The sequence below is a fragment of the Poecile atricapillus genome, chromosome 2 (genome assembly GCF_030490865.1).
Source record: "Poecile atricapillus isolate bPoeAtr1 chromosome 2, bPoeAtr1.hap1, whole genome shotgun sequence".
Classification (NCBI taxonomy): Eukaryota; Metazoa; Chordata; class Aves; order Passeriformes; family Paridae; genus Poecile; species Poecile atricapillus.
The window spans coordinates 42,493,158-42,508,278 of record NC_081250.1 but is presented as its reverse complement, the minus strand read 5'-3'; the positions used below and the strand labels follow the sequence as shown (position 1 = coordinate 42,508,278).

The following is a 15,121-nucleotide window of genomic DNA, read 5'->3' as shown; positions in this document are numbered from 1 at the left end:
TGACACTCATGAAATACTTCCTTTTAGGCAGGCTCTTAATAAAAATTTGAACTAAATACTATTACACTAAGTAGAAACCAACTACAGAAGCCCCAAAGTGCTTCTTTTTCATCTTTTGGTATGCCATTCCACTGGGGAACAAGAGAGTTGTTAAATGTTTATTTTACACAAGCAGGAATTAGAAGGAAACAATAAGACTCCCGGAGTGTAGTAGAAATCACTGTTTTTGTTATGTTTGGATATTTAAAAAAACCAACCAGCACCCGAAACCCACTTGTCCACACTTCATAGTATCATTGGTATAAGAAGCTGGTTTTACATAAACTAATTTAGTTACCGTTGGAAGTGCCAAATTTTAAAGCAACATAACACCGCTGAAAGAAAAACATACCAAAATCAGTCTTATTGAAAAAAGGGACTTTCTTCGTAATTTCTGACATCCTGGAGTAGGTGGGGGTTGGTATCTTTATCCAGACAGCAACTGACAGAACGAAAGGACAGAGTCTTAAGCTGCACCAAGGGAAATTTAGGTTGGATGTTAGGAAAAAAGTTTTTTATGGAGTGATAAAGCACTGGAATTGTCTGCCCGGGGGAGTGCTGGAGTCACCATGGATGTGTTTAAAAAAAGATTGGATGTGGCACTTGGTGCCATGGTTCAGTTGAGGTGTTTGGGCATGGGTTGGACTCAATGATCTTAAAGGTCTCTTCTAACCATGTGATTCTGTGATTCAGAGTAACATGTAAACAACAGAGAGAACAGTTTATTTATGCAAGCCCTTCAGAAAGGAATGTGCTCCGAATTCAAATCTCTTGAATAACCTGTGCCTACCTGTTGTCAAAGGGTAATGAATTCATGCTTTCTAAGTGACCAGATTATTTTCAGCTTTATCTAACACTGCTGTCAAAAGTGTTAATGCATCTCAAACTGTTATGCATCCTTGAAGTAATGAATTCTGGGTTTTTTTCCCCTTCAAAAACTGTAAAAGCTGTCAAGCAGTGGAACTACTGTATTTTGTACTTCAGTGGAATTGCAATTTCCATAAATAATGCTCATAATGAAGAGTGCAATAATCATCCCAATATGCATTTTAAGTATATTTCATGGGTTGGATGGTAATTACGTCTGTATCCTAAACAGTTTGGTTTTTCTAAATGTGTACTTTATATTTACAGATATATGGAGTTTGGGGGTCATCCTCTTCATGTTGGTCTGTGGACAACCACCATTCCAAGAAGCAAATGACAGTGAAACTCTGACTATGATAATGGACTGCAAATACACGGTGCCACCTCATGTGTCCAAAGAATGTAAAGAGTAAGTAGAGTACTAAGCAACTTGGAAGCATTCACAGAAGTGAATTTTCATTACTTTTGGGAGTTTCCCATACTATATTATCAAAGTGTAGAATATTCCTTGATAGCCTTCCTTTTATGTCTCTCAGTTGTCATGCATTTTATAAAGAACTGAAGAAGTTACTCAGTACTGATTGCCTTTGGCCAACTCTTTTGCTGGACAAATTACCAGGTGGTGTTGTGATAATTCTGTCACAATTGCTTATCAGTTTCTGTCCAAACAATGAATTACCAAAACCTGTCACACAGCAAGTTTTGCTCATCTCCTACTGAAATTGCAAATCCAAATTAACATCTTAGGTTACCAAAGGAACAAAATATTTGGTCTGGAAATACCATATCCACTTAGGAGTCACAATTCCTTTTGATGTGTTTTTCTGCAGTGTTCATTGGAGCTTTTTTATTGATCTGTTCCAGTATTTCCCACGTTTCCCTATTGGTTAATGACCTTCGAGCCTTTAAAAACATATCCCAGTTGCATCACTTAGACAATTTTAAAATATTTTTCTGGGTTCTTGAATTTGCAGTGGAATATCTTTTAATTGTTAATACAGAGAACCAAATGCTTTCATAAATGCTTGAAAAATGCATTTGGTTCAGTCAAAAAAACTAGAGCAGCATCTAGAATTCTTTTATTTGCCAATGAATGAAGTTTGTTACAACTGTGGTCATGATGACCATTCCTTTCTTTACCTGTCATCTGTGCAGTCAAGGAGTCTAATCCATAATATGGTGAGCAGCATCCTAGCATCAGCAGCAGTGTGGCCAGCAGAACCAGGACAGTGATCCCCTGTGCTCAGCACTGGTGTAGGCACATCCTGAGCTCTGTGTTCAGTTTTTGGACTCTCAAGAAAGACGTGGAGGTGATGGATTGCATCCAGAGAAGGGCAGTGAAGCTGGGGAGCAGCTGGGGTTGTTTAGCCTGGAGAAGAGGAGGCTCAGGGGACACCTTACTGTTCTCTACAACCACCTGAAAAGGGGTTGTAGCCAGGTGGGGTCGGTCTCTTCTAGGTAACAAGCAATAGGATGAGGAAGTGACCTCAAGGTTAAGATTGGATATTAGGAAAAATTTCTTGTCAAGCCTCAGGACAGGCTGCCCAGGGAAGTGGTAGAATCACTATGCCTGGAGATGATGATTCAAAGCCAGTGTAGATGTGACTCTTAGAGAAGTAGTTCAGTGGTGAGCATGGTGGTGCTGTTTTAGTGGTTGGACCTGATGCTCTCAGTAGTCTTTTCCAACTTTAATGATTCTATCATTCTGTGCCATAGTTGGTGTTCTTGTCTTGTCGTTAGTGTTTAGCACACTCCAGTAACATGAAAAAGCTGCTCTGAGCTTGAAGAGCTTCACATACAGGAAGAGGTTTAAAGTACAATACAGGAAAAGGTTTAAGAGGGACCTCTTATCAGTGAATTGTATCGACTCAATCTCTTGAGATGCTGCATGCTGTGTGAGGCCAGGAAACTTCTCTTCTGCAGCCTTTTGCTTAATATACTTGCTAACATTGATTTGCTTACATGTCCAGATCTGCTTTCTCTATACAAAACATGAAAAATGTACAGGCGGTTACCCAGGTCCTCTATAGGTTAGGTTTTCTTAGGGAAAAGGCTCTGGGAATGTTTAAACTTCCTTCTTGGAGTGAAAGCATTTGTGGTTTGAGATGCATAAACAAGCTTCAAGCAGGAGGCACATGTGCTGCATTTGTGCCGTTTGACTACAGGTGTAGTTTAAGGAAAAGTCAAATTAAATATGGAGTTTCTTCTCTTTCTGTCATAATATTAACAAAAGTAAAGAAACTCAAGGCTCCCATGTCTCACCCACTTTTCCTCTTGGTAAGGGCAGAGACCACAGCTAAAAAAAATAAATGTGACTTTTTTTTTATAATAGAATTTTTTAAGAAGGTTGGATTAAACTCCACTTTAAAATCAGTGCATCATCTCACACAGAAAAAAAAAAAAAAAAACCCCAAACAAAAAAACCCATAAAAAGTTGTGATTACCTTTGTGCTTTGTTTGTGGCCTTGCAGTCAGAAGTTGCATGGTATAGTATATTTAGTGGAAGAAAAAGCAGTATATGAGAACTGGAGAACATGGAGCAATACAGTTTCTTTGTAACCTTGGCAACAAGACCATATATCCATATTTGTTGAACAAAGGCAAAAATACTTTCCCCAAGAATTTTCCACGTATAGTAAGTGAACAGAGATATGCTCTGTTAATGAAGTCTTCTTTCTCTGTTTACTTGGGGAATTCTTCATGCACTTTCTTTCCAGCATTTGTAAAATCTCAGTAACAACTCATTAGTAGATCTGTCACTACATCGTCCCAGAGAGTGTATTGGTCTGTTTAGGTTTTTTTCTATGTGGGTAGAGCAAATCAAAGTATTTTCAAGGATATTGAAGACTCAAATGTCTGCTAGTTACTTCAGAATAAAATATTTCTGTTTATTTTGCAATTCTACATACTTGTTGACAGCAGCAATAAAAAAAGAATCACATTTCTATTGCTTTACAGACTAGCTGATAGGCCACCTGTGACCTACAGTTGCCCTATAAAACCTACTAAAATTGAAGAAATGAGAAAAATCAGATGAATTATCTAAGTACAGTAAAGGAAAACTGCAGTGTTTGATATTTATCGTTTTATTAAATTGTTTCAGTTTAGCAGTATTTGTAATGTCTTTGAGACTAAACAGTTTCCCATCACACTGTTTACTGTGAGACTTCTGAAGATCTCTGTGACCAGACAGCACAAAATGTCTTCCTAATGTTGCTCTTTACAGCAGCTGTTTTTTTAAACACGTGTGCATTTTTGTTTAGATTTATTTTTTATTCACAGTCTAATTACACGGATGTTGCAGAGAGATCCGAAGCGAAGGGCATCTTTGGAAGAGATTGAAAACCATGCATGGCTCCAAGGAGTTGATCCATCTCCTGCAACCAAGTACAATATTCCTCTTGTATCGTACAAAAATCTGTCTGAGGAGGAGCACAACAGTATCATACAGCGCATGGTTCTTGGGGACATCGCAGACCGAGATACCATAGTGGAGTAAGTCAGCAGCCTTCTAGATGCTGTTTGTTTTGTGCATCCCTCCTTTTTGATTCAACATCACAAGAACCTGTGTACTTTGGTGTTTAAATATCAGGCAAAGTACTACAGTCTTGTACTGTGATAGGATATTGTAGGATCAGAAGTACTTAAGTGTACCCAAATTTGGGAAAAACTTGAAGAAAATGTGTTGGAACAGTGTTTTGATTCCTGCAGTAGCCATCCTGAGTAAACTCAAATGCTTTGGAATCCATGCTTGTTCTTCATCTCTCATGCGTATTTGAAAGTGATAAATTCTAGTATTTTTCCCTTAGCAAATTTCCAGTGTACCCAAATCTTTGTTAATTTCAAATATTTTTCCCTTTATGTAATGTATAATAATCACTGTCACTGAGGGAGCTTGCTAGAAAGCTACATAGATTCTTCTAATAGATTAAAACTGCCAAATTTCAAAAATATTCCCCAAATTGAAACATTAAACATTTAAATGGTCTTAAACATTTTTCCTCTTTTTATGTGTTCAGCTGTAAAAAACTGTTGATGGGGAAGGGAAAGCAGCATTCTTACTTCTTCAGCTTTTAGCTGTGTAACAGGGGCAGCCTTTCTGATACAGTGTCTGAGTGACACTTACTGACTTATGAACTTACTTTTGCTGTAAACTCAATGTGACAGCCCTAAAATAATGAAAGTTTTCTTCCACTTGTTGCATAACCAAATATTGGTACTTTGTGGTTGCATGTGCCAGTGGGAGAGCCCATCATTGGTGCTGAACATTAATAAAAAACAGTTCACATTTAAAGAATGTAAAATAAAAAATAATTTCTTGCTTTTGTTGGATGATATTCTAAGGATGTTTCCTTCCAACTATAGCTGGAATTGCTCAACTTGTTGGCTCTTCATTTTTAATAAAATTAAGGTATTGCTCATCAAAAGATCAGAAATGGGAAGTGCTGCTTTCAGGCACTTTTCCTGCTATGGGAAGCACAGCAAGCTAGAAGATGCATGTCCAATTTTTAGAAACCACTGATGGATGGGTTATTTCATGTTTTGTACTTTCCTCAGGGCATTGGAGACTAACAAATACAATCACATCACTGCTACTTACTTCTTACTAGCTGAAAGGATCCTGCGAGAAAAACAAGAGAAGGAAATTCAGACCAGATCTGCAAGCCCCAGCAACATCAAAGCTCAGTTCAGGTGAGAATTGAGGAATCTAAATGGCCTAGAGGGGTTTGGGTTTTTTGTTTGTTTGTTTTTTATATTGTCTTAATGAGAATATTAAATTTCTCAAGTACTGCTTTCTTGAAAACAGTAAAATACTTACTCATTGCAAATTTTCAAGATCTTCAAAGTGCTGCAGATTTGAGACACCTCAAACTTTTCAGAAATCAGTTGCACATAGTATTTTCAATTCCTACCCTTCTCAGGAAATGACAAGGCAATTTGAAGTGTGTACCTTTGAAGAGGCAAGTTTTCACACCTCCTAGAAAAGGGCTTGTTCGTTGACCTTCAGCTCCTCATACAAATTGTGTTATGTAATATCCCTGGAGAAAAATTAGTTGCATAATCCATAAACCTGCTGATACGGAATTAGTTATAAATGAGAAGTAACTCTAAATGTGATCTGTAGGTTATGTTCTTTTTCATGTCAGTCGGCTGTGTTTGTTGTTTAAGAAAAATTGTTGAATTTACCATTTCAATCAGTCACTTAAAGATACTGCAGTAGATTGTTTTTGTGAAACAAAAACTTGAATTTAAAAAACCTTATAAGTAAGGTTCCCTGAGATTTTCCAAGCTTCAGCTTGGGACACAGTAAAACTAAAAGGGGGAAATTTGGCTTCTGGCACGTAGTTGGTACTGGGGTATGTTCAGCCAGTTCATTTGCTCTGCAGGCAGTTACCAGAGCATCCCACCTGTTCAGTTGCAGCAGAATATGCTTTAAAACACCCAACCAACCAAAAACAAACCAACCAACCAAAGCACCCAACCCAAAAGGCAAAAAGTATAATTTCCACTTGCACATTGATATTGGAGGATTCAAGTTTTGAGCAATTATTTTTCTTACACATTGTGGTTTTTCTTTCCTGAATTAAGTGTTAAACTATCACTAGAGATCTGCTGATATTGAATAAAATATGGCCCATCTTGACAATTGTTCCAGTGAAGATGGAGGAGGTACTGAAGCATTTCCATTAACTTTTCTTCCTGTAACCTCCAGTCTTTCCTAAAGTTGCCTATTTAGGTAAAATAATGGCAACTGTTACTAGCAATAATGACAATTATTAGCAGATAATTTATTAATGAGAAAAGAATACTAAATGTTTGTGCTGGTGTTTAGCATTGCTAAACTAACTCCAGCAACACCTTCAGTGTTGTTCATCTGCGTGATTTAGAGAAAAAGAAAAAATAACTTGTTCATTCCAAGAGTTTCTTCATGCAGCTTTTGTGTGATGTCATATGTGAAATCATTTAATAGGAATAAATGCTGGGATGTCCTTCTGGTGCACAGTCTAGTTTCCTTGGCCTAATGGATAAAAGTAAGGTACTGCTACCTCAAGTTAGATGTTTAAAAAAAAAAAAAGGAGACTTGTTATAAATTAAGGACACACACTTGGGAAAATGGGTTAAAGTCTCCATTGGCTGTCACCTCGGATTTAGGCTTGAGATTTTAGAGACATCTCTTCTGAATACCATTCTGTCTCCCTGAATTATGAATTGATGCTCCATGAATGTTACAGTGTTTTCAGTATCTTGGTCATCCCCAGGTGAGACTGCACCCCACACTTTGTACACCTAGTGATCACTCAGTGGTCACTGATGTTGGAGATGTTATCTTAGGTGGTTGCAAGAACTCTTCAGAAGAGTTCCTGTTGCAGGCATCTAAGGGATGCCTACAGAAACTAAACAGCCTGGAGCTTGCTGTTAGAGAGCTCACCTCTCTTCAAGGGTGATACTGTTTGACTCAGCAGTTCTTTCATGATGGATCATCCCCTCATTTTTATGTCAGCTTCTTTGAAAAAAGAAATCCCTTTCAAATGTGCCTAATACTAAGTATTACTTATAAAACAAATTACTCTAGAGGAAGATCTGGAGTTCACCTTCAAATGGAAATTCTAAAACTGTAAAGTTGGCTTTTGAATTTTTTGGAGTTTTTTTTTTCCTCAGTGTCACTCTGCAGCTTTAGTTATATAAGAAACTGGAACAAAAAGTTCAATTAATCTAAATTTTTATATGAATTTGTAAAGTTGGAGTAGCTGTAGCCTGCCCTATGAGTATGAATGTTCATAACAAGCACATCTGCACAGACTTGGGAACTCTTGCTCTTATGGTCCCAGTAGCTGTTCTTTGCCTTCATGATGGTTCTAAATTCCAAGTGTTTCTACAGAATGACTTCAAGGAAAAGACACACGGTAGTGCATTACTTTGATTTTTTGAGACCTCAAAATATTAACAGCAACCACAAAAAAAACCAACTCCAAAAAACCAACTTATTTGCAACCTGGAGCTTCTTTTCTGTCCCTCTCTCCCCCCAGGCCCACTAAATGGGGAATAAAGGCAGAGGCAGAAGGGAAGGGAGGCAAACATGGGCTGCTATGAGAGATAAACATATTGTAGTGAGGAGGTTTATTGCCTGGCAACTACAGTACTGTAAGATACTATATTTGCTCTTTATTGTGACAACTACAGAACTCTTCCTATTTTTGCTGACAAACCAGTCTGTTCTTCTAGCATGGCAAGTTTCTGAAAGATTTAGATCTTCATTTTCTGTCATGTTTGTAGTTTTGTTTCTAGTGTATTTAAGTCCCATTTGTTAATTGCAGGCAATTGTTTGTGTTTAAAATACACAGCTGAGCACAAGTCATCAGCAAACTGGGTCAGTGTTTCCCAGCACTTCTGGAGACAGCTGGGGCTAAGAGAGGGTGCCAGTGTCAAAACAAGGAAGACCACAGCCCAGGCTTCACTTCTTGTCTGCGCAGCTTGGCTTGGAGCTGCTGCTTGTGTTGACTCCCTCCAGGTAGAGCTCCCCACTGGAGAAAGGCTGGTGGAGACCAGCAGCAGCTCCCAGAGAGACAGGCAGGAGCTTCCATGCAGGGAATGCACCACACAGGCTTAGGTGGTGTGTGGGCAGCCGGGCCCTGCTGTTAGAGGGTCCTGGGTTAGAGGGCAGAGGTTTCTGGCACTGTCGGTTGAGCAAAACCGATGCAGGTGCTTCAAAGCAAAGTCTGCAGCAAGGCTGGGTGAGTTTATTGCTGGCTTTAGTATAGCCTCCTCCTCAAAGTTTGTACAACTGGGGAGAGAGTTGTCAGGAGACAACCTGGTGTAGAGCAGTATCTTCTCACACTTTGGGGTCCTTTTCTGTGCAGCCTTCAGCAAGTGCGGTCCTACCGCAGCAAAGAGGTGTCTGAGCCTTCCTCCTTCCTTCAGCTTGACCTCCTGACATGGCAGAGAGCAGGAAACTGATGATTCTTGTGTCTTTGTATGCAGCCTGTCAGGCAAATACCTGGGGTCACACTTGGTGTGAAATGTTCTCTGCTGTCCTCCTCCTCTTGCTTCTAAACTGGGCTAGGAAGCCAGGCAGGCCTTTCTTTTGGTACACACAAAATAGGTTAGGAATGTCTTGTAATATGCTGTCCATATATGAACAGAGGTCTCCACTACAGCTTTTCATGCAGTAGCCAGAGTATTTTTGTTTTGAAAAGTTAAGAGATTAGCTAACTTTTTAAAATGAAAGTCAAGAAATGTGGGGCTTATGCTGAATGAAGTCGAAGAATTGTTCAGTGTTAATGTGTTGGTCTGTAGATGTTGTTTTTTTGGATTAGGCTTTTAAAATAAAGGCTCACAGTCTTTGTTCTTAATTTATTCTGTGTGCATTATCAGAAAATTACAATATATGTTAAGATTTAAATGTAAATCATTGGAGTAGCTTAAGATACTAGAGATAAGATATCCGCTGCCTACTTGTAAATCTGGTGCACACTCATGTTACTTTCATTTTGATTTGAGCTAATGCTATTACAGTGTCATACCTTTTCAGCTTGGATTTACAGTTTGTTCAAGTGTCATATTCTTAAACAGCTTGAGTTCTCAATTCATGCAGTTGTATTATTCCAGATTCTCAGCTAATGACAAATAAATGTATGATCTCAATTTGTGTCAGTTTAAAATTAAAGTGAACTTTGTAGAATAGAGCTTGGTGAGAATAAGAGACCATTTTGTCTGACTCACCTTTTCAGTCTCACTCATGTTAATTCTAACCTAATTTTTATATGAAGAATATTGGGGGGAAAACCCCAGAAGCTTCAGATTAAAAGTTGTTTGCAATACTGTCTTACTTAAGTTGTGCTTGAATAGGTTGGGTTTGTACCTTCCTCTAGGTGGTTCTGTACCAATCTCAGATTATTTTTTTGAGACACAATTATTTCAAGTTTTTTTATTGCTTCATTCATTTTCTGAGAGCAATAAAATACTAAATTTTGATTTGGCAGTAACCAACATCATTTCTAAACTGTGTTCTTGTATAGATCTTGTTCCTTTCAAATAGCAGCATTTCTAAAGGAATGCATGTTCTATGAGAACACTTCCTTGTGCTCAGTCACTCAGTAGTGTTGTTTACAGACATGCCACTCAGGAGCCCAATTTGTGTGTCAGTACTTGTTCTTCTCTAGTGCAGATCTTACACTTCCTTCTAAGTTCTGAAATGCTTCCTTGAAATGATGTAACTTCCTGTTTATCTTTAATTTTTTACGCAGGCAGTCGTGGCCGACAAAAATTGATGTCCCCCAGGATCTGGAGGATGACCTTACAGCAACCCCTCTGTCCCACGCCACTGTTCCTCAGTCCTCACCGGCTCGCACGGCTGAGAACGTTCTCAATGGACACCGGAGCAAAGCCCTGGGGGATTCGGCAAAGAAGGAAGAGATTCCTGAACTGGCTGGGCCAGCACTTTCCACAGTTCCATCGGTGAGCTTAAAACCCACTACAAGTGGCCGGAAGTGCTTGTTCAGAGTAGAAGAAGATGAAGAGGAGGACGAGGAAGATAAAAAACCTATTTCTCTTTCTACTCAAGTTGTTCTGCGTCGTAAGCCTTCAGTTACAAATCGTCTTACTTCGAGAAAGAGTGCACCGGTCCTCAACCAGATCTTTGAGGAGGGCGAGTCAGATGATGAGTTTGACATGGACGAGAACTTGCCTCCAAAGCTCAGCAGGTTAAAGATGAACATCGCCTCGCCCAGCACCGTGCACAAACGCTACCACCGGAGGAAAAGCCAGGGACGGGGCTCCAGCTGCAGCAGCTCCGAAACCAGCGATGACGACTCGGAAAGTAGGAGGCGTCTGGACAAGGACAGCGGGTTTACTTACTCCTGGCACAGAAGGGATAGTAGCGAAGGACCACCTGGCAGCCAGGGAGATGGTGGTGGACAAAGCAAACCAAGCAATGGAAACGGAGGGGTGGACAAAACGAGTCCGGGCGATAACAGCAAAGGTGGGGGAAGTCCCTCTGGTAGCTCCGGTGGGAACACCAACACCACCTCGGGTTCCACTCGGAGATGCGCTGGATCTGGAAACTCGATGCAGCTGTCGTCCAGAAGTGCAGGGGAACTGGTTGAAAGCCTGAAGCTCATGAGCCTTTGCCTAGGTTCACAGATTCATGGCAGCACGAAATACATTATTGATCCTCAAAACAATCTCTCCTTTTCCAGTGTAAAAGTACAGGAGAAATCAACGTGGAAAATGTGTATAAGCTCCAGTGGAAGTGCAAACCAGCCTTCGTCACTGGGCAGCCTAAAATTTTTTTCTGACCAAATGTCAGACACAACAAATGAATTGGAACGGCTAAAGAACAGGAACTTGAAAAACAATGTGCTACAACTACCTCTCTGTGAAAAGATATCTGTGAATATTCAGCGGAACCCAAAGGAGGGGCTGCTGTGTACCTCCAGTCAAACCAGTTGTTGTCACGTCATTTGACAGTGACCTGACTCGAACAGCTCGATCTGCTTGACAGCGTCATTCTTCCTGGTCAGAGCTGTGAACACCTTGTCACGGACCCCCTTTTGTTGTCTTAAGATTTTTAAGTGGGCTTCAAGCAGTTATTTATTATACTTTAATTTTGTGTTTGCTTGATGGTATGACAATGCATGGTCTTTGCATGCTGCTAGCAGATATGATTTTCTTTTTAAACACAACAAGAATATTTTATTGTGTAATTTTTACATTTATAATTTTACTATGGAAGATCTGGATTAAATTAAAATAAAGATCTGGATCCTAATGTAAATGAAGCACTTAGAAGTTTCATGTTCTGCACTTAAACTAGAGAGAGAAGCTTTTGTTTGCTTATGAAATGTTAATTCTTGTTCTGACCTTCTGTGAAAACTAAAATATGTGATATGTGGCATACTTCTATGTGTCTGAAACAGAACCAAAGCAATAATGTTTTGATGCTGAAAACTCTTCAGGGAGCTTTCAGATGTTCCAAGGCTTGTACAAAGCAAAGATGCACTGAAAATTAGTGATCTTGAAATATGATTTTAAACCCACACCTATTTGTCTTAAGCTATAATATGGATGAAGTTGTGGCTCAAAAATCAAACTGAAAAGATCTTGTTTTTGCTAGAGGCAGTTTTCTTTAAAAAAAAAAAAAAAGGCAAGTAGATTTGTAAGGCAGCTTTCTCCCATAGAATTATGTTAATATTACAAGCAGACAATCTTTTTTAATATAACAAAGGTAAATTATTAAGTCTACTTCTGAGTTTTTACATGCTAACTGAAAATAAAGTATTTGTATGAATTACTTTTGTTAGTAGTATATCATGACACCTAGTATTTTAGGTTTTTACCTTGTAAACCCTCTCTGCTGTTCTCCCCTCCCCTCCCTGAGATTCCAGAAGGCAATAAGGGATGGAAAATCTTTAGGTAATTGGATTCACATTGAAATTATTGTCATTTACAGTTTTGTTATTATTACTCTTTTTAGGACTTAAAATACTGCTGTTCCCCACATGTACACCACTTATTTTCCCTCAGTAATACACTTGTTCATAAAGTCCATTTAAAATAGCCTGTAGGAAAGTGTTGCTTTCACAGCTCTGAGCCTTCCTGTCAGGTTTCCTGTTGCCATGGCAAGGTCTTGATTTAGAGTATTTCTGTACAAAAGGATACTTTTGACCAGATGAATTAACTTTGTGGAATTTTATTATCTAGAATAAAATATATTGCAGATTCCTAGTTTTGGGAAGGGCAAGAATGTTGTATTTTTTCATGCTGTGCACTGGGTCTTCTAAGCAATGCTAGTGAAACTGGGGGTACTATGTAGCAGCGCCCTGGGCAGACCCTGGGTGTCCCGGAGGAGTCTGACACTGTTGAGCATCTTGTAACACTTGGAGAGTGGTGAATACAGCGCTTTGTGTCTGCTGTGGAGGGGGCAGAGCACCAAAGAAGGGCTGGGCCGGGATGGCCACAGATCACAACAGCTCTTGTGATTCCTGCGAGGCTTCAGAGAGTCTGAAGTGCATGGGGTGTCCTTCCTGGCGAGCTCAGCCGGGGGTTCTGCTTCCAGAACAAGGCAAAGGAGAAGTGTTCCACTTCTTTAAGTTTTAATCTCTAGTTGCAGTTTAGTTAAAAGCTACAAGCATAGATGTGTGGGTGAAGCCATAGAACATAATTGCTTGAAATTTTTGAGCAGGGATCTTACCAAGGGCCAGAAACGAGATGTGTGGTTCACAGACAGTGAGCGTAACATCCACGTAGGAGACAAGTTTATAAAGGGCATTGGCAATAAACTTTATTTGTTGCAGCTTTTTTCCAAGTATTGTAAATACTCTTTCCTGATATGTACAGCCTTGGAATGGCACCTTTTAACTAACCCCGGGTGTATTTTGTTTCCAATGTTTTTATATACGACTGTATATATGGTGCTCACTTTAGAACAGCAGTGTTGACCATTTATGCTGCATAGTTGTATTATAGCCTTATAGTTGTGTGTGGCTGGTTGGACCTCTGGGTGTACAGATGTGTACAGATGTGTTAGTCTGAGTGCTGTCCTCTCTCCCTCTGTTGATAGGTGAATGACTGTGCATGTGGTGTACGTCGTGTTATGTCGTCACGTAAAAGGAAGGGCGAGAATAACCACTACATTAAGATAATATTGGACCAAACTATTTAGAGCAAGTAAACAGTTTCTTGTACCCCTTAACGTGTCTTTAAGAGTTACATATAGTTACAGTAGTGTATAAAGTAAATATTGTGGAAAAACAGTTAGTCTTGTATTTTTCTGTATGTGTGTATATAAAAATATATAAAAAATAATGTACCTCTAGCAACTTAATCTGTATTTAAGATGTGACAATCTTGACACAGAATTTTAAGAGTAGCAGTCTAAATAAGCAGAATTAATGAACAGAAGTATAAAAAATTTCTCACCAAGAAAGAATCCATGTGTGTTAAGAGGGTACAGAAATATCAACTGATCTTATTGCTTCTGGCAATGTTTGGCTTTTTCATTGTACAAACATTCATGGTGTGCGACAGAAATGGAAAATCCAGTTAATAAAAGTGATATCCTGATTGATGCATAGCCAATGACTTGCATGGATGGGGTTTGTGTCTCCTGGCGTTTGCTGTGAGAGGGCGGCACAGGCTCCAGGCCAGTCCCTGCGCTGCAGCACCTGGGGATAGCGAGGGGCCTTGCCTTGCAAACAGCCCAGCTTTGTGTGTGGATGGACATTCAGTTACTCTCTTGCAGTGATCAAATGCCTTCGTTTGGGCTTAACAGTCGTCACAGTTAGATGCTGAGTCTGTCTCAAGGCTGAGGGAGCTGTTCCTCAGGCAGAACCTCAGACCACTGTTCATTATAATGTGAAGTAGGTAACAGTAAAAACAGGGGAGAGCACAGTACCAGCCCACTTAGCCCCAGCAGCACGTGCTGCAGTGAGGTGCCCGGGGCTGCCTGGGAGCGGGCTGGCTTTGGCATCTTCAGGCACCCCAGAGGTGTCTGTTGGTGGCCTGTGGTTGGAGCAGCTCAGCAGCACAACCTGTGCTGCTGCAGTGATTTAACTGCTCCTGGAGCACAAACTGTAACCAGCCGGGACAGGTATGGACACAGGGATCAAGGGCATGGAACAGGTTGTGTGAATGCAAGCCTTTAAGTGACCACTGCTTTAGGCTGGGGCACTGCAAAACGGGGTGGAGGTGATAGCAGGAAAAGAAGGGCCAAGGAATTTATAGGGCTGTGACTGTGACCCAAACTGGAAAGGCCTTAACACATCTTGTAGTGCAAGGCCAAGCAGTAACATCTCAGTAGCTGGTAGGTAGGCGCAGGTCAGATATTTTTCATGTCAGATTTTTTTTAAGGATTTTTTTATTAGCAAATAAAGGGAAATCCCAATGCAGCTGGCTGGCAATAAACAGGGAATAGGGGCAAGCTGGAAACTCCCCCAACCTCAGAGAGAACCCAGCCACCCCATTACCCTTTTCTATGGTTAAGTTTGTGTGAATGAATCAGAACTGATTTGTCATTAATTCCAAATGGTGACTTGCTTTCAGTAAAAGGTGTTTGAGCAGTACCTTGACGCGACTGTACTGGGGAAGGTGTAGCAATGACTCACTTGTTGAGTTGCTGACTGCACGCAGCCAGCCAGGGTCCCCCAGTGAAGTCACATCCATACAGTGTTTAGAGGGACTGCTCAACTGCCCTTTTCCAGAGCAGTGTCTCTGCAGT

General features: G+C 40.1%; 1 protein-coding gene across 3 annotated transcripts in view; it reads left to right on the top strand.

Moving 5' to 3' along the window:
- The window catches only part of SNRK (SNF related kinase), a 39,909-nt gene extending 26,213 nt beyond the window's left edge, over positions 1-13,696 (top strand). For all 3 annotated transcript variants that reach the window (XM_058831812.1, XM_058831813.1, XM_058831815.1), the window contains exons 4-7: positions 1,174-1,315; positions 4,189-4,401; positions 5,464-5,598; positions 10,152-13,696. In XM_058831812.1, coding sequence (XP_058687795.1) covers positions 1,174-1,315; positions 4,189-4,401; positions 5,464-5,598; positions 10,152-11,370 — 1,709 coding nt within the window. In that variant the 3' untranslated portion in view covers positions 11,371-13,696. The remainder of the gene's footprint in view (positions 1-1,173; positions 1,316-4,188; positions 4,402-5,463; positions 5,599-10,151) is intronic.
- Positions 13,697-15,121: the final 1,425 nt, after the last annotated feature.